The sequence below is a fragment of the Bombyx mandarina genome, chromosome 02 (assembly GCF_030267445.1).
Source record: "Bombyx mandarina strain Sakado chromosome 02, ASM3026744v2".
Taxonomy (NCBI): Eukaryota; Metazoa; Arthropoda; class Insecta; order Lepidoptera; family Bombycidae; genus Bombyx; species Bombyx mandarina.
Window position 1 is genome coordinate 6,424,950 of NC_143209.1, and position 26,179 is coordinate 6,451,128.

A 26,179-nucleotide genomic window follows, 5' to 3' on the forward strand; every position below is an offset into this window, starting at 1 on the left:
TGGAATCCAAGGCTTAAATGAACCCTTTTTTACCATCACTCAAGAATAAAATTCTCGGGGGCATAGTCAAGCAAAAGCCTGCGAAATATGCTTTAATGCCTTATGGTTTGATTAATAATATGCCTTTTGGTTTGATTTGTATTCAGTTTGAAAGATGGGACCAATACAGCGGATACTTCGATCGCGAGACCTCACATCGTTTTCCTGCTAAGTACGTAGGGCATACAAACTCAGGACTAAAAACAGAAAGTAGAGTTTATTGATCTCACCTCTATATCCATCCGATTATGTACCGAGGTTGTTTCATATATGTATATAAAAGGTAATATTTTTTTTTATATTTATTCACTGGTAGCCTAAGAGGTTATTCCAGACAGGTGGGTAAGCTCACGAGCTCAACCTAAGAGAATTTGCTAACACTAGCCCCAGCAACAGCAGTGCTTCACAGAATCTACCGCCGGATCGGAATCGTGACCCACTGAGAAGATCCGGCGAGAAACTCAGCGGGTTGTGTCTATAAGATAATGTGTGTTTGTATGTACCCTATAAACTTCAGGTAATCTTCTGATTGGGCTAACGGGCGATCCTGAATTTGTTAACGCGATCGGATCAAAGTTAAATCAAAGATCGGCCAGCAAAGCGCGCCTTATTTGACAAGCTTTCAAAACGATAGATTCAAATTTATGTCTCAATGTGGGTGACGGTCTCAACCAGACGGCCTACCTTCATTTGGCAAATCGAACGCTCTTGGCATAGTGGTCATGATAATAATGATAATGATACAAACAATCCTCGCTCTGTCTTTACTCGTACTTGCTTCGTATTCCTCAATGCCTCAATGATAGTGACCACTCTTCTGCATCCATTTCTTTAGCACGATTTTTCTCCATCTGCTTCTGTCTCCAGCGGTGTGGAGGGAATTGTAGAACATGGAGTCAAGGGCGGTGCTGACCTGATCTGAGTAACGCATTGGGCCATCCCGTCGAGGCCACATTCTGCCGTTATATGTTACATAAAATAAATAACATCGTTTTGATTTCAAAATGCGACGAGGAATCTCAAAATTAAATTCCTTTTAACTAAACAGATTAGTTTGTCTTCAATAACATTGACATAGCGACCGCGTTGTTATCAAAGGCTTATCATTGGATTTAATAATTTACATTAATTCATCGCAGCTAGATTAACATTGTGAATATTGATAATGCGGTCGAGTGTGGTACTTGATTTCTCTAATAAAGATATTTGGCAGGTAATCTCTAGAACAGTCTATAGTTACCATGGACAAGACATTTACTCACTTCGATAAAGCGGCACGACACGAGAACTCTCTCATCGTGGCCGCCGGTAACTACATTCCCGATCCTGCGGACAGAATGGAAAGCAGTCGACGTCGCCCAAAACACGTCATTTCGAATCCTCCCGATCCACTAACGGTGATTTTAGGTACCTCAAGCACCGGTCATCGTTCTCCTTGAACCTGTCGCTTGCGAGGAAGGGCTCGACGAGTAAATTAAGCCACAGACACAGCCCACTGAGTTTCTCACCGGATCTCCTCAGTGGGTTGCGTTTCCGATCCGGTGGTAGATTCTGCGAAGCACGGCTTTTGATAGGGTTCGTGCTAGCAACGTCATCAGCTTTGAGCCCCGTGAGCTCACCTACTAGTTAAGGTTACGCTGAAATAGCCTCTCAAGGCTATCAGCTTAGGTAGGAAAAAAAAAGAACATTTACAGCTATATTCTAATGAATGAAATAAAACGTAGGTACAAAAAAAAACCACTTAATATAAAGCAAATAAGATTCCTAAATGAACGGTCATGGAAAGGCATCCCACATACACTCACGCCCCCTAGGCGCGGGGACCTCGTAGGAGGATCGACCCCCCGAAAAAATTAAGGCCATGAAAAGGCCGCCAATCCACCCTGCGTCCGATGGCCGAGGGGATTTTACACCGGTTGGCGGGACAGCTTTCCGGGGCAGTTTTTTTTTTTATTGCCCTTGTAGGCAGACGAGCCTACGGACCACCTGATGGTGAGTGGTTACCGTCGCCCATGGACTTCAGCAATGCCAGGGGCAGAGCCAAGCCGCTGCCTACCGCTTAATACTCTCCACAAGCCTCGTTTGCAGAAGGATATGTCATAGCGCTCGGGGAACACCGTGGAGGGGAGCTCATTCCATAGCCGGATGGTACGTGGCAAAAAAGATCTCTGAAAACGCACTGTGGATGACCGCAGTGGCTCCAGGTAGTATGGATGAACTCTACTCCGGTGGCGGGCGGTGCGATGGTAAAAACGAGATGCCGGTGTCATCTCGATCAATTCCTCTAGTTTCCTAGAGTTTACTAGTGTCACTCGGCATCAGGTCTCTTACTAACCAACGGGCGGCGGAGGAGTTTCACTAGGTCTCCCAGAGTCTCCTTATACCCTGTCAGCAAACCACATCCCGCAGGCTCGCGGGCACGTTTGCTCCGCATGTTCCAAGCATGACCAAGACTCACCACCAACAAGGAGGAAAGGAAAGGAGTAGAGCTGGCTCTCGAACTAAACGGCTGTGGTGATCGACATGCGTCTGCCCGGCCCTTCAAACCGAAACCCATTACTGCTTCACGGCAGAAATAGGCAGGGCGATGGTACCTACCCGTGCGGACTCACAAGACGTCCTACCATAAATGAAGATGAAAAAACTCAATATCTTCCACAATCATACCCAATCCGTAAGGAGCCAATTATTTATCTTGTCGCACCTTCTTAAAATTGACGCAAAAGTAATAATGTTGGTAATGTCAAGTTCACACTTTTTTTTCCTTCGACACAAGACTCCAACAGTGACTCTTCAAAAGGAATCATCTTATTTAATACAAAATAAAACTAATTTCCACGAATAAATCATTTCTATTTTATTGCACAGAAACAAATACAAAAAAAATTGACCAAATTATGATTATCATTTATTTTAAATAAACAATTGATATACTTATTATTATTTGTCGTTTTTTTGTTTATTTAAATATATATTATAATGATATTTCATATAACTTGAGCACCCTAATATACATATGAATTTCAACAATGTTTACCTGTAAACATACATAATATATTTTTGTTTGATTTAAAATCTACAAAATTGTAACAATGGAAACATTTCGCTAAAATACATTGTCTAGTTTTTTTGTTTGTTTTTTAAACTAAATGAACAGTTTTCAATGCAGCATCTTTAACTGGTCCATACATTCAGACGACTGAAGGTAATTGGTTCAAGTCTGAACGTTCTTCTCAGGACTGCGGCTTTTTTTGGAACCGGTGGTAGAGTTAACGTTGTTATTTATATTTTGACATTCGACAAGTGTGTTATACTGACATCTAAGTTGAAATAAATGATTTTGAATTTGAATTTGAATTTAATTAATAGTGTGGGTAGGTTAACCACAAGATGGACTGACGACCTATTGAGGTTCGCGGGGATCCGATGAATGCAGGAGGCGCCATACCGATCTTATGACGAGGCTAGGGGGAGGCCTAAGTCCAGCTGTGGACGTATATGGGCTGATAGTATAGAATGGAACAGAGAGGCGAGCACGAGTGACTATCGAGAAAAAATGTATAGGATTAAAACAGCGCCCCTACCGTCCGTTAAAAAGAACTATTTTTTTTTTATTGCCCTTGTAGATAGACGAGCATACGGCCCACCTGATGCTGAGTGGTTACCGTCGCCCATGGACTTCAGCAATGCTGGGGCAGAGCCAAGCCGCTGCCTACCGCTAGCCAAGCCGCTGCCTACCCTTTCAACAGTACGAATGAATTTACTTAACTACTTTCGTTTCGCAATGAAATCGACCACATTCTCGAAGCTCGAAACTCGTAATCGAGAGAACGAAAATCGTTTCGACAAACTGTAAGGTTTATTGTAAAATAATCAAAAAATAATAATAAAATGTATCATGTTAAAGTTAAGGCTATTATCGGATTGCCAAATAGCAACACTGTTGGTGGGAGCAATGGCAGTAGTGGGAACGTGACATGATAAAAAAGGCGGTAGTCTGAAAAAAAAACGGAACAGAAAGCAGTGTATTCAGTAGTGAGCAGACATCTAAAGATTGTACAAGCCTCGGGAGACCAGAAGGCCGGTACGTATTTTGCACAAAGAATTAGCATTGCTATCCAGCGTGGAAATGCTGCCAGCCTTCTGGGAACGCTGCCAACTGGCGGTGAGCTAACGCAGATTTTCTATTTATAAGTAGCTTTACCTAAATAATTATTATTTTTATTCATTTATTAGATATAATTAGATTAACAAATCTTAAGAAAAGACATTAGTGGAGTTACAAATAAAGCAATATTAAGTGAACTATTGCAATCTGTGTATTTATTTACTGGCTTTGGAACCCGAGTCTTACAATACGGTAACGTTAATCTCGATTTAATGTAATGATCCGTTTTCGTATCGACAATTCGATACATTTACATTACTAATTCGATAGATTTTCATGCCTGACGTACGTACAGTACTTGACAGCCTTCTTTATTATGTGGCAGCAACAGACACGACTGTACAGTGCCCGCCGATAACTATTACACATCGATTCTTAGAAAGAGACAGTCGGCTGATTTCGGCTTCGTAGAGCGTTAGCTCTGTCGCACACTAGCTACGCGACTTTTGTCGGTCGTTTTATTACGTGCGACAGAGAGAACTGTATACGAAGCTAAAATTAGCTTAATGCGTTTTCTGAAAGTCGATTTACTATATCTATTGTACCTATACGATCGTAGATACTGCGAGAAGGAAGAAAGTATTCACACACTCGGTGACTGCTGCACTAATGGTGAAAAAACTAACGAGATGCGAAGAATATATTCGTGGAAGCAGTCCGGTTTATGCTGGTCTTGGACCTGGACAAATATCCTGGTCAAATATAATACTATCCAAAACCCACAATATATCAAATTCGATGCCTCCAATGAACACTACTCTAACTCAAAATTTTGAAATTTTCATTTTTCACGCAAATCGTTTCACTATGTTAAGAGTATTACAATTAATCATTATTGATGGGGTTCGAAGCAAGAGTAAATCAGCTAGTTACACAAAAAAAGCCATAAATATATCTGCAATAATAAAGATTTTATCAACTTTTTTCGTTTAAACGCTCCTCCTGTAAACCTACGAATTTGGAGTTAGCGTTGTGTTCATTGGAGGCATCGAATTGAAGCTGTCTTTCCAAACTATAGCTCATATAAACGCTCTGACTTCCATAAATTTTCAATAGCATCACAAAATGTTCACGTTCGTCAAAATTTTAAAGTTAAATAACATTTCCCGTATTTTAAAAACTCGACCAATATAAAAGTAATTTAATTCGCGAACTGATCAGATTTCAAAAAAAAACACCCTTCGCATAGTTCTCTGAACACGAGAACCATCTAGTGTGATTTAGCTACATATTTGTTAAAACGTATTATTTGAATCAACCAAGAATCATCATCTTAAAATTGTCGTACATACAAATAAAACATTAAAACCGATTATAATTTGAAATTAAGAAAAACTCTGTCGAGATTGGTATGTGAATTTTTGAATTGATTATTTTTCAATTCTCTCATTATCTAGTGAATGCAATCGAGTATTAAGTTTGATAACAAACGATGCTTTCCCAAAGTGTTCTGATAAAGCTGCCGATACTTTGGTATCATCGGGACGAGTTCCAGTGATAATACCCAAAAAAAGGACTAAAAACAAAAAAATAAACTTAAAACAAAAAAAAAAAAGGAAAAACAGAATTGTTATTTTTATTTAATTCCGAGCAATTTCATATTTATCTACCTTTTAAACCTTCTCTGGACTTCCACGAATAATTAAAGACCAAAATCAGCCAAATTGGTCCAGCCGTTCTCGAGTTTTAGCGAGACTAACGAACAGCAATTCATTTATATATATATATATATAACATCCATTAAATAGTGGAGAAATCAATAATAAATTACAGTTTCCGAAGCGAAGCGAGGGCGGGTCGCGAGTTTAATATAATCGGTGACCAACATTATTATACATGGCAAGTCTATTTCTACATCAAATACATTAAAATACTTTCAGGCCTGAGTTTCCACCGAAGCTAAGAGACGAGATGAGATGCGCGAGACGTTTACAGAGATATCTGATCTCATTACCCTCCATTTTCGACGGAAAATTAAGTACATTTGAAATACTGACAAAACTTTGATTCCCGCAGGATATAATCATAAAGCACGTACAATAAATTCTAAGTGATATTAATCACGCACACGTTTATATTTGAAAATGTTGGTATACATACCGAGAAAATCTCGGTATAGTCGCTGCACTTGGTATTAGAGTACGACATGCGCCTTAACCGGCACGCGTGGCTGCATGATATAAAAACTTGTGTCTTATATAGAATTTGCATTAATAAAAAAATTTGAACATTCTTCCTATTCGTACACTCTTGACAGAGTGGTCGTGGTCATGCATCAGTCGGATCCTGCGATACCGATGCTCTCGCGATGCGACGCCATGTGGCACGATGTTTCGCAGAGTGAGAGCAAACATTTATGTTTTTGAACATAACATAACAATTTGAACATAGACTATATCAATTTGTCACTTAAATTTTTTAAATTGAATTTTCGATCGATACCTATACTTCTAGTTTAGTATGGACTAAGTTTGCTTCTCGAATGAATGATATGAAATTAAAAAATAAACAACACTATTGTAATAAACGAAAAGATGTAAACTAGAAAGAAAAAAAAACTACAATACATGACAACACTAAATGTTGCCATATCGAAGCACCTCACAATTTCTTTTATGGTAACACTGTTCCATTAAATAAATAATAATAATAACGTAGGCAAACTTAACATGAATTAATTTGAAACATAAATATAATCTGAACTAATCGTGAGACAATAATATTAATCCTTAGAGCGCGAACCGTCGATAGATCGACTCTCTATTAACGCGCATGCGGAGCGTCGGAATACCGACTATTGCGCAGTTTGATTACAGGTATCAGATGTGTCTTAGCGCGCGAATGTAAAACATTTCTAACAAATTAACAACATTTATAATCCAACCGACCATCCATCTACATTTGAGGAGAATAATTAAGATTCTGTGCACACTTCATTATTAAGGAACTTTTTTTCTTCAAAAAATCTTAACAATTTCTCCAAAATATGAAATACGATTTACATTGCTGTCAGATAATAATATGAGAACGGATGGCCGTTGGGGCCAGAAAGTTCTTGAGTGGCGACCGCGTATCGGAAGACATAGCGTGGCTAGACCTCTCACAAGATGGAACGAAGACATTTTGAGGTTCGCAGGGATCAGCAGAAAGCAGGCAGCGCAGGACCGATCTTTGTGGCGGGGCTTGGAGGAGGCCTATGGAAGGCAGTGGACTTCTGTGGACTGATAAGAAGTACTTCGGGAGGAATAAGCAACTTCGGCTAAAATATTTAAAAAAATCAATTCCACACGACCAGCCTCGTGCCCTACAAACACGACGTAGCTACATTAAAATAAACGATACAACTTCTCCAAAACAATACTATTTGAAAACGCGGCTAGCAACAATTCCGTTCTAAAAAATATACGTGTTTATAAAAACAAAAACAAAAAAAAAAACACATCAAAATAATAACAGTGACGTAAAAACGATTTTCAAAAAGGCAACACTAGGAATGTTCTAGCAAAAATCTTGCGAGACCTCATTTGAAGGTTATAATCAAAAAACCACGTTAAGTTTACGAGCAAACTCAACTTCTGCATCGAGAATTATCTGACAGAAGACCGGAAATAGGCACGCTGGTGGTACCTACCCGTGTGGACTCAGAAGACGCCCTGCCACCACTAATTACTAACAAACTTTGCGAATTTGATTACACGATGTTATCCCTTCGCCGTGGAAGCGAACATGTGAAGTGCGTATTTTATTAGAAAAAACTGGTGTTTCTTCGCGCGTTTTTAATACCAGCATGGAATCTCTTACCTTAAGGCCACGAGGACTTGAAAACGTTTTTTACGGAGTCCGTTATGGCCGATCACGACCAGATCTACCTGCCTGATCATGCCAGAAAGCACAGGCAAACTTTTTCGTAACTCATCGATCAGCAAAGACCTACTTTAAACATACGTCACGAATTGAGAACGCCGTAATGTTAATTTGAAAATCGGGTTTAAAAAAAAAAACACGTACCTTACAAAAAATCAAGAACTATTGAAATTTTAGGTTCCAAAATAATATCCTACTAATAATATAAAATTAGAAAAAATATCTGAATTTGAAGATATATTTTTTATAATCACAAAAAAGTTATATTCCTCAAAATATATTGAAAAAAAACAAATACGATTTTCAAATTTCCCGCTAAAATGCGCGAGCTGTCAGCTGTCAAAAGACGTCACTGTCTACATTGCCGACCAGAGAGTATCCAAACACTGCTAACGTTCCAGCGACGCGTAATTCTCAAAATACAGAAAAATATCAATAATGGAAAATTGCTAACGATCTGTTATCTGATTCGAACGGGATTTTGATCGAAAGTAATTTTGAAAAAAAAAAAAAACTGATAATTAAATTCTTCTAATTAACGAAAGTCTTCTTAGAAAGTCAGAATAGATTTAAAGATTTCCTTCACGATATTACATAAATGAACCAAACTAATAACTATAATAATAATAATAATAATAATAAAAATCTATTAAATCTATTCTTTACAAATATTATATTTAAATTTATTATTGTTTCATATTATGCAATTTCATAATATGCTTATTTGCAATTACATTTTATATCACTTATATCGTTGGAATGTGTGTTTCATATAACAATTTATTTCTTTACCCAAACAGTTAATTAGAAATTCTATGTTATCTCACAATGGCACCTAATAATTTTTATAAAAATGGCTTACTATACGGAATGTTTCGTTACAACACTTAAAATGCTAAAAAATTATTATACCTATAAAGAAATAAATAATAGCATGTTTTATTTTAAATAATTTTTTTTTGAAAGCGAGTGTACTTTTACCAGGTTTGACCTTTCAAATTTTAATTTCGTTTATCTTGATTCTCATCTCTGAAACATTGTTAAATATATATTTTATACACTCGCCTTAACAAACAAGACAATTCAGAACCAAAGTGCAACAAGTCTGTGAAAAGAAATTCCATTTTGTATATATTTTGCTTTCACAAATAAAATAAAATTAATTCGATAAAAAAAAAACAAAGTGTACATTTCTTTAGAATAATAAAACTTAAATTTCATACTACAGACGTGATATTGTACAATGACGTCAGAGTTCAAGTTGTATACAAAACTGACGTTGCGAGAGCAGGATAGAGCATACCGTCTCATAAACCAGTCTTGTCTTAGAAATAAGTCAGTTTCAATAATATATTCTACATTATGTATTTAATTTTTTTTTATTGCCCGTGTAGGCAGCCGAGCTTACGGTCCACCTGATGGTGAGTGGTTACAGTCGCTCACGGACCTCAGCAATGCCAGGGGCAGAGCCAAGCCACTGCCTACCGTTTTTCGCAATTGGGCAATCAACTATGTTGAACTTGATGCACCGGGACTAATCCCAGGGTACCTGTTGGAAACTCCTTCAGTCCAGACCAGACTTGTCACACTTTAGTGTCAAACTCACACACATATCAATGCAATGTAAATTTAGTATCCACATACTAAATACGGAACACCCCAAGTGCACTTTGATTAGAAAAAAAATAAAAAATAAAAAAAATATTTAAGTATTGACAATGTTAAAGGCCGGGGTGAAGCATTCCGGACACAATTGTGGTTAAGGCAGTGTTTAAAAATGGCTCCCAGGGCTATCGTATACAGGGTGTGATGAAAACGTTCTCAAAGCCGAACCGCAAAGAAGCTAATATTTAAAGTTAACAAAAACAATCTTCATTGACCAATCATGAATTTACCTATATATTTGTTTGTACATATTTATTTTCTAAGCGTCATTTATATATTTTTTGTTTCTTTGAAAACACTGATAACCGAATTGCGGACGCCTATACTTTGTACAAGAAAATATACAGGGTGTCCCAGAAAGTATGGATAATCCTGAAACACATAGTAGAGCTATAGGGGACACAAAATAAAAATCTTAGGTAGTACCCAAATTAATATTAAAGAAAAAATACGAAATCTTATGATTAAAATTAAGGTTCAGGTTAACTTTTATAAAAAATTACATTAACTACTCATACGATTTCTTGCATATTCCTTAGTATAGTCCATGTAGAATATTAAAACACCAAAAAGCCTATGGATTTCATTTATTTGTATCTGTTGTACATTCCAGAAACTCACAACAGTATGAAAAATATCAACTTTTTTAAAATACGTAATTTGGGTACTTACTACCTGAGATTATTTTTTTTTGTGACCCCAATAGCTCTACTATGAGGTGTTTCAGGATTATCCATTCTTTTTGGGACACCCTGTATATACATCATTTTTGTGTGAGCATATTTCGTGCACTCAGAGGTCGATGACCCTTCGAGTCATATGACGTTTACTTGATAATACATTGCGTGCAATTCAAAGCTGTCAAACATGATACCATTGCGGTCGACATCTCTCTTCCATGCGTAGTTTCCTCACTGCTGAGGGTCGTGACCATCATTTTTTGACAGGATTCTATTTTTTTTTTATTACCCTTGTAGGCAGACGAGCATACGGCCCACCTGATGGTAAGTAGTTACCGTCGCCTATGGACCTCAGCAATGCCAGGGGCAGAGCCAAGCCGCTGCCTACCTTCTCGCAATGTCCCTCCAGCGCCTCCGATCATTTGCCGCATAAGGGGTTCCGTGGAATGGGATCCCTAGTGTGGTGCGGATTAGATCGAACCATCTCGATCTTCCCTAATGTCGACAGCTAATCTGCCTTCAATTTTTTGTATAGCAAGTAAGAGGCAAACGAGCAAGACGGGTCACCTGATGGTAAGTGATTCACCGCCGCCCACGGTCACCAGCGTTTACGCCAGTGCGTTGCCAATTACAGGAACGATTCGAACACACCCTGTATAGTGATCAATACGACTGAATCTAGCTAAAATTTTAATAATATTACAGAATAAAATATTTTCAGAGCTTTCGCAGTTCTGTCGGCGATAGCAACGTTGTATATCACAAATAAATATAATTCGATGAGCAAATCAAGAGCTTAGTATCGGTGGGGACGCGATCATCCGAAACTACATTTCTGGTCTTGTCAGTTGACATGTCAAGGTATACACGGAAACGAATAGGAAGCCCGAAAAGAAACGTCCATAGAAATTGTATTGAATAATCAGAATCAGAATTGTTATTTAATGACCTAGTATGTGATTTACAAAATAATTCTCAGACTATCGAGTCCCCACCTAAGCTTATTAACAACTAACAATCAACCTTAACAACATTAAACTAAGGTCTATATTTCTCTAAAGTAACTAATCAAAGAGTGAATCAACTAATAATATAAATCTTTAAGTACATAACAATATTTTCACAGTCGACGTTCAAAAGCATGTCTGTCTCTTTCCTATCTGCTGGCGAGCGAGAGAGACGGACTAGGCCTTTCGATTCTCAACTAATGAGGAAATTAAACAAAACGTTGGGGCTCAAATTCAACCTTATTCCTATGGCGGTAGATTATATTTTGGTGAGTACGCCATCTAGCTCCAATATCTCCGGGAGCTCGACCGCCTCCAGTCGTATCGGTGAGGGGTTGAATGGGAATTGTACGGAGAATATCATCTTGGAGTTCATCAGTAGGTTTTGCTGTAACAAATTTATTAATTATCAGTCAATTTAGAATGGCGTTAGTGTATTTTTTTTTAAAGGACTTTATGACCTGGTAACTAATACCTATAAGTCATGTCTTATTTTAATTTATATTCTTAATTTTATTAAAAATGATAATATGGAGTGAAATGAAATTAAATGAAATGAGATGAGATGATATGGGATGAAATATAATCTCAGTAAAATAGTGGTCATTTACTGAGATTTTTTCAGTGGTCTTTTTGGAATATCCCGAGAAGTTACGTCCAGCGGCTTTGTTTCATTTTCCTACATTTGTGCACTTTCACAGATATTAAACAGTTAATAAACCACAGTTATTACACATTTAAATCTGAAGAAACACTAAATAGACAAAATAAAACAGTTCATACAACTTCACTCCTCGCGTTCCCGTCAAAAAGTCCACACATGGCGCTAGTGTAGGTCGGCAGTGCTGCCAGTCTCAAATCTTTATAAACATTTTTTATTGCTTATATGGGTGGACGAGCACACAGCCTATCTAGTGTTAAGTGGGTACTGAAGCTCATAGACATCCAGAACGTAAATACCGCCACCCACCTTGAGATATGAGTTCTAAGCTCTCAATATAGTTACAACGGCTCTGCCCCACCCTTCAAACAGAAGCGCATTACTGCTTCACGGCAGAAATAGGCGGGATGGTGGTACCTACCCGCGCGGACTCACAAGAGGTCAGTAATAACGCAAATTATAATTTTGCGCATTTGATTTCTATTACACGATGTTATTCCTTCACGGTGGAAGTCATGTGGCAACATTTAAGTACACTCACGGGTTCCTTGTCCGGATTGGAGCCGGCCTTCTCCTGCATCTTCTTCTGGATCTCGTGAATGAACTCCCGCGTCACCTTCACCTCGTACTCCTCGGCTGGTGTGTACATGTTCAGAATCTAGACGGATAATTTTCATTGTTAGCATTTTTTAGCGCTGTCGCGATTTTATATTCAGTGAAACTAAAAAGAGACAAATATATTTATAATACGTATAGGATTTAGCTTGCGAGAGAAGAAATTTTTTTTTTCTTTCCTCTCTATGCTGACATTACACACACTAGCATATATTTGACACACCCACGCATGCATACTATTTGTTTATTGTCAAACTTTACTTATTGGTTAAAGTCTGTAGTCAAATTGAGAATAGATTAAATATTGTTTGTCTTTATTAATATTTGTCTAAAGTGTAGTCTTGGCGATATCCGTGATTATAGAAGTATATTGACAATAGAATCATGATAGTGTACAAACTTATAATTTCAATTAATTATAGTAAAATTTCGACTTGAGAGGCTATTTCAGCTTCGCCCTAACGTGTAGGTGAGCTCGCGGGGCTCAAACTTGACGATGTTGCTAACACGAACCCTAGCAAGAGCCGTGCTTCGCTGTATCTACCACCGGATCGGAAACGCGACCCACTGAGAAGATCCGGCGAGAAACTCAGTGGGCTGTGTCTATGGGTTAATTCACTCGTTGAACCGGGAATATTATTGAGGTTTTATTTAGAGCTTACACTGCATCAATTTTTAAGTAGTTTATTGGCTAATAGTACAGGATGGTTTGGAACACATAATCACTGACCTCTCCGATATTATGTTCCGTGAGCGCGACTAGCTAATCACCATCCAACCCTACTTCTGCCGCACAGTATCGATACCATCGTGTTTCAAGATCGGGTCAGTTGTTATACCTTCTGAGACTAGGCCCTTGTGTCTGAAGGTGACGGTTGTTGATGTCTACGGGCTCCGAGGTAACTTCCTATCACCAGATAGTTTTTTTATTGCTTAGAGAGGTGGACGAGCTCACGACCCACCTGATGTTAGGTGGTTACTATCGATGCCATCTAGTTTGAAGACCTGATTAGTCTGATCAGCCGTATATATTAGCAGCTGTTATTTCAATCCTCTGACGTCACGCGAGAGCCAGCAGTGTAAGGCGAATGTTAGTGTCAACATTATTCGAGGGACACGTGAGACTGTCGTCTGGACAACTTTTTTATTGCCCTTCCAGGCAGACGAGCCCATCTAACTTTACTGGTGGTAGGACCTCTTGGGAGTTCGCACGGGTAGGTACCACCACCCGCCTATTTCCGCCGTGAAGCAGTAATGCGTTTCGGTTCGAAGGGTGGGGCAGCCGTTGTAACTATACTGAGATCTTAGAACTTATATCTCGAGGTGGGTGGCGCATTTACGTTGTAGATGTCTATGGGCTCCAGTAACCACTTAGTAACCACTTAACACCAGGTGGGCTGTGAGCTCGTCCATCCATCTAAGCCATAAAAAAAAAAAAAAAAAATCTAAAGTTTAGTGGTTACCGTCGCCCATGGACTTCAGCAATGCCAGGGGCAGAGCCGAGCCGCTGCCTACCGAAAACCTCGCGTGCCTGGCTTCGTACCTTGCAGACTTGCATGGCGGTCAGGTTGGAGCACATGTCCACGGTGCTCTGGACGTCCTGCATGGACTTCCTGGCCTGCAGCAGCTGCACGGCCTGGGTTATCGGCTTCAAGACGCTCAACACCTCCTCCACCTGAAACACACGAGCCATTTTTTAATTGACATGGTAAGCATAGTGTCGACCTGATCCGGTCCTGTCACTCGTGGACACTGACAATAGACTAGTCGAGTTCCACCTGTTACTGCGTACGCTCCTTAAAGCTGATTTGACGAGGAACATGTCATGGCGCATATTCTGGAGAAGGCAGACAGACCATTGAACAATTGAATTTAAAATATTAAACCATAAACAATAAAAAGCTAACATCTAAATATATATTTAATAATTAAGTATTTATTAGGTATATTTATTAAATTAACATATTTATTGTTTGTAATCTATAAATTAATTTTAATTTATTTATTTTATGTATTTTTTTATTTTACTACTCTTTCAAAAAGCATAGCTATTATATTATATAATATAATAGTAAAACATTTTCCTTTCACTATTAAACCGATACACCTATTTTGTTCTTATTGTATCATCTTTGGTCGACCAGCAGTATATAATATTTTGCATGAAGTGTAATCTATATATATAAAAATGAATTGCTATTCGTTAGTCTCGCTGAAACTCGAGAATGGCTGGACCGATTTGGCTAATTTTGGTCTTGAATTATTCGTGGAAGTCCAGGGAAAGTTTAAAAGGTGAATATAAAAAAGCTCGGAATTATATAAAAAACAAACAATTTTGTTTTTCCTTTGATGTGTCCCCTTGATATGTCTTTTATTTATCGATTGAGGCACTACGAAGTCTGCCGGGTCAGTTAGTAAATAAATAAAATAAAGCACAATCACTATTATCTGTGGTCTTACATTCTTCTGTCCGTATTCAGCCAAGTTCTCTTTGATCCATGTCTCGAGGTGGGAGATGTTGTACCTGATCTGCAAGCCCTTAGCCCAGCAGCACAAGTCCTTGCGGAGGAGAAGCTGGTTTAAGCTGTATGCGCAGATGTAGTACAGGAGCTGAGGAAATATTAATTTTCAGCATCATTATTAATAATAACTGGTGGTGGTTAATAATCAATGGTGGTAGGACCTCTTAAGAGTCCGCGTGCGTAGGTACCACCACCCTACCTATTTCTGCCGCGAAGTAGTAATGCGTTTCGCTTTGAAAGGCGGGGTAGCCGTTGTAACTGTACTGAGACCTTAGAACTGATATCTCAAAGTGGGTGGCGCATTTACGTCGTAGATGTCTATGGGCTCCAGTAATCACTTAACACCAGGTGGGCTGTGAGCTCGTCTACCTATCTAAGCAATAAAAAAAATAAAAAATAAAAAAATATATAATTTCAGATGATTCTCATCGTGAATTTCAGAGATTATCTATCAGAGACCTAACAACTAAAGAATAACTGCTTCGCGAATGAATCTACTACCGGATCGAAATCGCGACCCGCTGAGAAGATCCGGCGAGAAACTCAACGGACTGATGTTTTTTTTAATTGCCCATGTAGGCAGATGAGCATACGGCCCACCTGATGGTGAGTGGTTACCGTCGCCCATGGACATCAGCAATGCCAATGGGCAGAGCCGAGCCGCTGCCTAGTCTTTAGGTTAGAACGTCGAACTGGTGGTAAGACCTTTTTTGAGTCCGCGCGGGTAGATACTAACACCTTGCCTGTTTCTCTCGTGAAGCAGTAATGTTACTAACTATACTGAGACCTTAGAATTTATATCTCAGGGTGAGTGGCATTTACAATGTAGATGTCTGTGTGCTCCAGTAACTACTTAACATCAGGTCGGCTATGAGCTCGTTCACCAATCTAAGCAATAAAAAAAATTAAAAAAGTTCGACGAGTACGGTTACCGGGGTCCCTAAGTCTGCTCCTAGTGTTAGAGCTGAAGGCGCTTAATGCAAGGGTTCATTGAAGCTACTGACTTGAATGAATGAATGAATGAATGATTTATTATATTTCAGCCAACAACAAGTTCATATGTGTACATAGTATCATTGAAACATACTTAAAATTAACAAAACCAATCAAATAAAAAAGATAAATTGTATTTTATTTTACCTGCTTGAAGCTACTGACCTGCTTGAAGATGCTGAGGCGGAGCGCCTGGTCGACGGCGAAGGTGTCGAGGTGGTGCTGCAGCGCGGACAGCTCGTGCTTGAGGCGCGCGGGGCCGGCGCGGGGGGAGGCGGGGGGCGCGGCGGGGGGTGCGGGGCCCGACAGCCCGCTGATCTCCTCGTGCTCCAGGATCGCAGGCACTATCAGACGGTCCAGCTGCCTCTCCAGCAGATTGATCAGACCTGGGAAGGAAGTGTTTAGGGAAATCATAAACATAATATTTTAAAATAAATAATCGTATTTAGTGTGGCAGCATTATAAAAAAACACACTATTTACAAAGTCGTCGTAGCCTAAAGGATGAGACGTCCGATGCATTCGTATGTAGCTATGCACCGGTGTTCGAATCTCAAGCGGGTACCATTTTTTCTAATGAAATAGGTACTTAACAATTAATCACGATTGACTTCCATGGTGAAGGAATAACATCGTGTAATAAAAATGAAACCCGCAATTTGCGTAATTACTGGTGGTAGGATCTCTTGTGAGTCCGCGCGGGTAGGTACCACCGCCCTGCCTATTTCTGCCCTGAAGCAGTAATGCGTTTCGGTTTGAAGGGCGGGGCAGCCGTTGTACTAGTAAAAACTGAGACCTTAGAACTCATATCTCAACGTGGGTGGCGGCGTTTACTTTGTAGATGTCTATGGGCTCCAGTAACCACTTGACACCAGGTGGCCCGTGAGCTCCTCCACTCACCAAAGCAATAAAATAAAAGCGTCTTATTATTCTGCTGCATAAACCGACGTACCCTGGTAGATCCAGATGGCTATATCGCTGAGCACCTGCCGGTACTCCGAGAGGTCGAAGATCCGGAGACACTGCTGGTTCTGGCGCGGAGTGTTCGCCGCCTGGTAGACCGCGTCCCCGCTGTACTGGCGCAGGTTGTTCAGGAGTCTGGAGTCGGACAAAAGCTTGTTTAATGAAACATTCAAACCTTGGAAATCTTACAGACCTGGTTTTTTGTGGGTTAATGAGTTCGCAATGATAAAGAGGCCATAGAGGTCACAACGTACATTTTTTTTATTTATTGCTTTGATGGATGAACGAGCTCACAGCCCACCTGTGGGCTCCCACAGCGGTAGGACCTCTTGTGAGTCCATACGAGTAGGTACCATCGCCCTGTCTGTTTCTGCCGTGAAGCAGTAATGCGTTTCGGTTTGAAGGGTGGGGCAGCTGTTGTAACTATACTTGAGATCTTAGAACTTATATCTCAAGGTGGGTGACGCATATACGTTGTAGATGTCTATGGGCTCCAGTAACCACTTAATATCAGGTGGGCTGTGAGCTCGTCCACCCACCTAAGCTATAAAAAAAAAACCTGTTGTTAAGTACCCATAGACATCTACAACGTACATGCGCCACCCACCTTGAAATAAAGGTTCTAAGTTCTCAGTATAGTTACAACTATGCACCTTGGGACATGAGGTGGAAGATTCAACTGTATTGTTCAACTAAATTCACCTTTGGACCCAGATAATGTTCGTTTTGCGGCGGAACCAAGCTTACAGTACTCTATACTGTACGTCAAACACGAAAACCTATCGAATTCGTAATGTAAATGTATCGAGTTCTCGATACGAAAACGAATTAGATATTACACCAGTGTTTCTCAACGTGAGGCCCACGCCCCACAAGGGGGCAATTTGATAATTAAGGGGGACATCATCATCATCAACAGCCCACAGTCGTCCACTGCTCGACATAGGCCTCTCCCAATCCACACCACTTAAGGGGGGCAATCGCACTAAATTAATATTGAAAATCAGTAATAAAAATATTTTGAATTTCAATTTCATACATGTTTTGAAATATTACTTAGTGTGTTCTGCTAAAAAATTCTATTACTGATTTCTTCCTACAACCTATCATTTACGTTTCTTAAGTGAACTAATAAATTATTTAATGTTAAAAATTTTGTAGTGGGGGCATAAAAAAATTAGATATGTTACAGTGGGGCGTGGCACAAAAAAAGCGTTGGGAAACATTACATTAGACGGTAGTACTCTATAATCAGCCTTCAAGATTTACATTTCAAGATTTTCGAGTTTTGAGAACGTGACGATTCGATTTTTTTTCTGACGACGTTGCTAACACTGCCCCTAGCGAGAGCAGTGCTTCGCAGAATCTACCACCGGATCGGAAACGCGACCCACTGAGAAGATCCGACGAAAAACTCAGTGGGCTGTGTCTGTGGGTTAATTTACTCGTCGATCTCTTCGTCGCAAGTGACGGGTTCGACGAGGACGGTGACCGGTGCTTGAGGTACCTAAAAGCACCGTTAATGGATCGGGTGACGATTCGATTGCGAAACGAAAGTAACGGACGGCAGGGGCGCTGTTTTAATCCTATACAATTTTTCTCTATAGCGGTTCGAATAATTTTTTGATAGATATTCGTACACGCCCCCTGTAACTAGTCGAGTGCACTAGGGGGGGCGACTGGGAGGACGCCGGGGGGACACCGGGGGGACACTGTGGGGGGCTTGGTGTACTAGCCTCAGCATGTTGGCGAGCCACAGCGCGTTGTACTCGATGCTGTCGGACCGCTTCTTCAGGGTCTTCTTGACGCCGTTCCGCACCGCCTTCATGAGCTGGTGCATCTTGGGCTCGTCGTCCACGTGGTCCGTGTGGCGCAGCATCATGAACAGGATGTAGGCGGGCAGGCCCGGCAGCAGCGTGGTCGCCACTTTCGGCTTCAAATCTGCGATATCGCATTACGTAGGATCGATCAGCGAACATAGACGGAGTGTGTGAATGACGATATGAAAGAGAGAGAGGAGTGAGTGTTGAGATGATGGCTGATAGAAGAGAAAGGAAGAGAAAAATTAGCTGTACCGACCCCACCTAGTGGGATAAGGTGGAGAAAAAGAAGAGAAGTAGTATTGCGTTTCGGTTTGAAGGGCGGGGCAGCCGTTGTAACTATATTTGAGACCTTAGAACTCATATTTCAAGGTGGGTGGCACATTTATGTCGTACATGTCTATGAGCTCCAGTAACCAGTTAACACCAGGCTGTGAGCTCATCACCCATCTGGGCAATAAAAAGAAATAAAAAGTGTACAAACAATGCTCATACCGGTTATAAGTTTCTTTATGATGGTGGGCTCGTCCTGTATCCTGTACTCGAACATGCCCAGGTACTCCCTCTCCTTCTTCCTGGTAACGGGCGCCATGTTCAGCGAGACCGAAGCGCTGGGCGCCGCCACCGGGTCTGAGGACCACATGGTTCATTCATATCTGGATGTGTTTATTGTTAATTTTTTTTTGTTGCCCGGTGTCTACCGGGCAACAAAAATTATCTGTCTAGATAACGTACGGCCCACGTGATGGTGATTTGTTACCGTGGCCCATGGTCGTCAGCAATACAAAGAGCAGAGCCAAGCCGCTGCCTGCGTTTTAATTTTAAACTGCTTCTAACTATGGTTTCGGGACTTTTTGGCGGGAACGCGAGGAGTGAAGCTTTGTGATTTGTTTTATTTTGTCTATTTAGTGTTTGTTCAGGTTGAAATGTCTTAATAACGGTGTTTTATTAACTGTTTAATATCTGTGAAAGTGCACAAATGTAGGAAAATGAAACAAAGCCGCTGAACGTAACTTCTCGGGGTCCTCCAAAAAGTCTCAGTAAATGACCACCATTTTACTGAGATCACATATCATTTTTTCATCACATATCATCTCATTTGTAAATTTAATTTGTTTTTAATAATTTTTGTTATATCGTGATTAGTTTCCTTCGTTTTTTATTATTCATAAACTGTAAATAATTGCAACGGCGAATTATAAAAAATCGTATTACTTGACGCTGGCTAATGCACAAACCGAGCAGGAGTCAAAAAATAAAGAAGAGGAGCTATGGTTTCAACTTTTCAACTTTTGGTTTCAACGTAAATTCAAGGTATATGTAAGGTAATATAAAGATTGTTACGCAGACATCGCTATGCCACCTTAAAACACGAGGTTTGAGTCTGAGTCTGAACTATACTGAGACCTTAGAACTTATATCTCAAGGTGGGTGGCGCATTTACATTGTAGATATCTATGGGCTCCAGTAACCACTTAACACCAGGTGGGCTCTGAGCTCATCCACCCACCTAAGCAATAAAAAATAAATAAAAAATTTGTGCAATATGACGCTTATCCCACCGCTTCAGACCAGAACGTGGCGGTATCTACCTGGGAGCTGCTATCACCACTAACGTATTGTTAATGGTGGCAGGTTCCCCCAACCCCCCTGAAGGATGCGTGTTCGGCCCCTCTTACCGCTACCCTCGAGGATGTCGGTGACGTCATCAACGCCGACCTCCTTGAGTTTGTTGACGAGCATCCGTATCTGATTCTTGTAGCGGCGACAGCTCTCCGACAACTTGTCGACTCGCTCCTGCAATTACTTTATATATAGACCGTATATATAATCATTACGGTACATGTTAGCTAAATCGTACAAGTAGTACCTAGATCTAAACTGGATTGCAATCAAAATAGTATGTGCACTCAGCAAAACCATATTAATGTGCATAGCTTTGGCTATTGAAAACACAATTGAAATTACAAATATTGATAACTAGCCATTGTCAAATAGGATATCCTTCACACATCCCCTGAGTCTAGGTTCAAAGATATCAAGGTTACCGTTACATTTAGCCGAATCATTATACTGGCTGACCATTCTTACCATAGGGTTATAATATGATATATAATTTTTATATGTCCGTAACGCAAAGAGGTTTACCAAATGCGAATTCCGGGCTCTGAAGTGGGTGTTGATAGAAATAGATAGAGAAAGATCGAAAGATAGATAGAGATAGTTGATAGAAGTAGTAATGTTACGCCGGTAAGAGTAACGCCATCTGTCGTCGACTAGCAGAAACGAAAGTCAAAAGAACTAGTAAAATCTAGAACGTTCGAGAAGCGCAACGTCATCTATTATCAAATAGCGGAAACCCATATCGAAACGACTCGACATATCGGGAATGTTCTCGATAATTGTAGAGTTATCGTATCGACTAATCGGATCTACTCGAAGCGAAACAGCAAACGGATCACCTGAAGCGAAGCGGAAGAAGTGAATTGAGAATTGTATAGTGCTCTGTAAGTCTTCTAAGTGTTAAATAGAGTTTTATTTTGTACTTCGGTGGAAGTTTATCCCGAGTTTAACCCCGGCGTGTAACAGTAATGTTAATTTAAAAAAAAACGTCAGATTAAACAGTTTGTTATAATTATATTTACGATTCGCGAATACGAAAGTAAACACATAATTATATTTGTACAGTGTAGTCTATAATTACTAAAAAGTAAATAAATAGGTAATAGTAAATAGGCAAAGTGGAGGAGTTTAAGTTGGAAAGCCGATCATGATCTTAAACCTTGAACACGCTAAGAAGAAGAATAAATAAAAGAATAATAAATGCAATGAATGGCAATCAATAAATGAATGAACGAAACAAATAATGAATGAGCGGATGAATAAATGATTAAATGAATAAATAAATAAATTGGTAATATTACGATGAAGAATTTTTATTTACCTTCAACTGCATCTCCTAAAAATACCATAAACAAAGTGAATCGGCCTCCTCGCCCGTGTTGGGATTTGAAACAGTCGCTTTTTTTTCTACCTATGCTGATAGCCTTAAGAGGCTATTTCAGCTTCGCCCTAACATGTAGGTGAGCTCACGGGGCTCAAACCGGGAGTGTTGCTAACACTGGCCCTAGCAAGAGCAGTGCTTCGCAGAATCTACCACCGGATCGGAGACGAAATCAGTGGGATGTGCCTATGGACTAATTACTCATCGAGCCCTTCGTCGCAAGCGACGGGTTTGACGAGGACGATGACCGGTGCTTGTGGTACCTAAAAGCACCGTTAATGGATCGGGAGGATCCGTAATGACGTGGAAATAACAGTCGCAATATGTCAATTATTATATTGTGATTCGACTGACATAACAATTAGGTAAGTTAACCTTATGCTTCGAACACTTGTCCAGTGCAGTGTGCTCAATGTGAGTTTTTTAACGTTCTCGACAGCGTAAAAGTTAACGTCATGGTTAGGAATGACAGACTCACCGCCTCCAAAGGCGGGACTGCCATTTACTATAGGCGGGCCCTGCACGTTGTCCCTCTCGATACCCCCTCGCTCTCATATATCGAGGCGTCAGTGTGCCGTATCTCGCTGACGGGACACCAGCCGATCGTCATCGCATCCGTCTATCTCCCCCCGGACAAGCCCCTTCTGAGCAGTGACATCGAGTCACTGTTCGGCATGGGAGACTCTGTCATCCTGGCAGGCGATTTAAATTGCCACCACACTAGGTGGAACTGCCACAGTTCAAACATAAACGGTAGGCGTCTCGACGCGTTTATAGACGACCTTACCTTCGAAGTAGTCGGTCCCCCAACTCCAACATGTTATCCGTATAACATCGCGCTCCGTCCGAGCACTATAGACCTGGCACTGCTGAGGAACGTAACTCTGCGCTTACGCTCCATCGAAGCAATGTCAGAGCTCGACTCAGACCACCGACCTGTCGTTATGCAGCTCGGTCGCCCCCACAACCCAGTCACAGCTACGAGGACCATGGTGGACTGGAAGAAGCTGGGCAAATGCTTAGCCGATGCCGCTCCACCAATCCTCCCCTGCGGCCCGGATTCAACTCCATCCCCCGAGGACACAGTCGAATCCATAAACATCATCACGGATCACATCTCTTCCGCGATCATAAGATCCTCAAAAGAAGTCGATGTGGAGGATAGCTTTCACCGCATCAGACTGTCCCCCGAACTTAGGAACCTCCTAAGAGTTAGAAACGCGGCAATCCGGGCCTACGATCAACTTCCCACGCACTCAAACCGGATTCGGATGCGTCGTCTACAGCGGGATGTAAAATCTCGCCTAAGCGACGCCCGAAATGAGAATTGGGATAGCTACTTAGAAGGACTCGCGCCCTCTCATCAAGCATACTGGCGACTAGCAAGGACTCTCAAGTCCGAAACTACCGCCACTATGCCTCCTCTCGTACGCTCTTCAGGCCAACCACCGGCTTTCGATGACGATGACAAGGCAGAGTTGCTGGCCGATGCACTGCAAGAGCAGTGCACCACCAGCACTCAATACGCGGACCCCGAACACTCCGAGGCAGTCGACAGGGAGGTCGAGCGCAGAGCTTCCCTGCCACCCTCGGACGCGTTACCCCCCATTACCTCTGACGAAGTTAGAGAAGTAATAGATAACCTTCAACCTAAGAAGGCACCCGGCTCCGACGGCATCCGCAACCGCGCGTTAAAACTCTTACCAGTCCAACTGATAACAATGTTGGCTACCATCTTAAATGCCGCTATGACGCACTGCATCTTTCCGGCGGTATGGAAAGAAGCGGACGTTATCGGTATACACAAGCCGGGCAAACCGAATAATGAAACCGCTAGTTACCGTCCGATTAGTCTCCTCCCAGCGATAGGCAAAATTTACGAACGACTCCTTCGGAAACGCCTCTGGGACTTCGTTACCGCGAATAAAATTCTAATAGACGAGCAGTTTGGATTCCGCGCCAAACACTCGTGCGTACAACAAGTGCACCGCCTCACGGAGCACATCTTAATAGGGCTAAATAGGCGTAAACAAATCCCGATAGGCGCCCTCTTCTTCGATGTAGCGAAGGCGTTCGACAAAGTCTGGCACAACGGTTTGATCTACAAACTGTACAGCATGGGAGTGCCAGACAGACTCGTGCTCATCATACGAGACTTCTTGTCGAACCGTTCGTTTCGATATCGAGTAGAGGGAACTCGTTCTCGTCCCCGTCATCTGACTGCCGGAGTCCCGCAAGGCTCCGCACTCTCCCCGTTACTATTTAGTTTGTATATCAACGATATACCCCGGTCTCCGGAGACCCATCTAGCGCTCTTCGCCGATGACACGGCTATCTACTACTCGTGTAGGAAGATGTCGTTGCTTCATCGGCGACTCCAGACCGCAGTAACCACCATGGGACAGTGGTTCCGGAAGTGGCGAATAGACATTAACCCCACGAAAAGCACAGCGGTGCTATTCAAAAGGGGTCGCCCTCCGAATACCACTTCGAGCACCCCACTCCCCAATAGGCGCGTAAACACCTCCGCCGTTAGCCCCATCACTCTCTTTGACCAGCCCATACCGTGGGCCCCGAAGGTCTGCCGAACTGTCCCTCCGTAACAAGGTAACCCTCTACAAAACTTGCATACGCCCCGTCATGACGTATGCAAGCGTAGTGTTCGCTCACGCGGCCCGCACCAACTTGAAACCCCTTCAGGTTATACAATCCCGATTCTGCAGGATAGCCGTCGGAGCACCATGGTTCCAGAGGAACGTGGACCTCCACGATGATCTGGAGCTCGACCCCGTCAGTAAGTATCTACAGTCGGCATCGCTGCGCCACTTTGAGAAGGCGGCACGACATGAGAACCCTCTTGTCGTGGCCGCCGGAAACTACATACCCGATCCTGTAGACCGTTTGGTAAACCGTCGACGTCGCCCAAAGCACGTCATCACGGATCCTCCTGATCCATTAACGGTGCTTTTAGGCAATACAAGCACCGGTCACCGTCCTCGCCGAACCCGTCGCTTGCGACGAAGGGCTCGACGAGCGAATTAACCCACAGACACAGCCCACTGAGTTTCTCGCCGGATCTTCTCAGTGGGTCGCGCTTCCGATCCGGTGGTAGATTCTGCGAAGCACTGCTCTTGCTAGGGCGGTGTTAGCAATTCTCCGGTTTGAGCCCCGCGAGCTCACCTACACAAGCTAGGGTACGCTGAAATAGCCTCTCAAGGCTATCAGCATAGGTAGGAAAAAAAAAAAAAAAAAGTAAAAGTTAACTCAAATTTGTATAGAGTTGGAACAGCGCCCCTAGCGGCAAACGTACGCAAACTTTTACGATATCGAGAACGTTAAATAGCTCGTACTAGGCACAGAAGGCGCTGCACCCTGGGATTTTTATGAGCGACTAGCTGACCCGGCAGACTTCGTAGTGCCTCAATCGATAAGTAAAAGACTTAAACTTTTGTCTAGAATAAACTTAAAACAAACAAAAGGAATCCGTCCGACGGAGGACACATTAAAGGTAAAACAAAATTGTTATTTTTATTTAATTCCCAGCATTTTCATATTTATCCATCATTTAAACCTTCTCTGGACTTCCACAAATAGTTCAAGACCAAAATTAGCCACATCGGTCCAGCCGTTCTCGAGTTTTAGCGAGACTAACGAACAGCAATTCATTTTTATATATATAGATGAGTGTACCTGTAGAGCCAGACTTTCTGAGGCCAGCCTGATGATCTCGTTCTGCGCGAACTCATGGCTCTTGTCCTTCGGGTCTTGGCTCAGGTCCGCGCTCAACAGCCTGGGAACAATCATATGAAGTAGCGTAACGTAAACATTTATTAACATGTAGGGCACGATCGGTCCAGACTACACAAAAAAACTACGATCAATTGTCATATGCTCAACAATAAGGAATTACATTGAATGAAGCAAGTTTTTTATTACAAATAATATTCACTTGTCATATCAGTACGGTGTCTGATCAAAATGTAATAATACTCAATGTTTTAGGGCGGCATTAAAAATAAAACAAATTTTGAAGAAGCGACAGTTTCGAAGCTGTAACGATAGCTTGAAATTTTTATGTGGCTCTAAGAAGAGCCTGAGGTTACAACGCGGCTCTGAAAAGAGCCTGAGGTTACAACGCGGCTCTGAAAAGAGCCTGAGGTGACAACGTGGCTCTGAAAA

At 41.5% G+C, this 26,179-nt stretch overlaps 1 protein-coding gene across 2 annotated transcripts in view; it reads right to left on the minus strand.

Moving 5' to 3' along the window:
- Positions 1–11,009: 11,009 nt before the first annotated feature.
- Positions 11,010–26,179, minus strand: part of didum (dilute class unconventional myosin) — a 65,827-nt gene continuing 50,657 nt past the window's right edge. For both annotated transcript variants that reach the window (XM_089733811.1, XM_089733806.1), the window contains 10 exons: positions 25,691–25,790; positions 20,676–20,793; positions 19,492–19,626; positions 18,913–19,117; positions 17,166–17,311; positions 16,380–16,600; positions 15,160–15,309; positions 14,243–14,374; positions 12,626–12,742; positions 11,010–11,811 (listed from right to left, as the gene is read on the minus strand). In XM_089733811.1, coding sequence (XP_089589937.1) covers positions 11,683–11,811; positions 12,626–12,742; positions 14,243–14,374; positions 15,160–15,309; positions 16,380–16,600; positions 17,166–17,311; positions 18,913–19,117; positions 19,492–19,626; positions 20,676–20,793; positions 25,691–25,790 — 1,453 coding nt within the window. In that variant the 3' untranslated portion in view covers positions 11,010–11,682. The remainder of the gene's footprint in view (positions 11,812–12,625; positions 12,743–14,242; positions 14,375–15,159; positions 15,310–16,379; positions 16,601–17,165; positions 17,312–18,912; positions 19,118–19,491; positions 19,627–20,675; positions 20,794–25,690; positions 25,791–26,179) is intronic.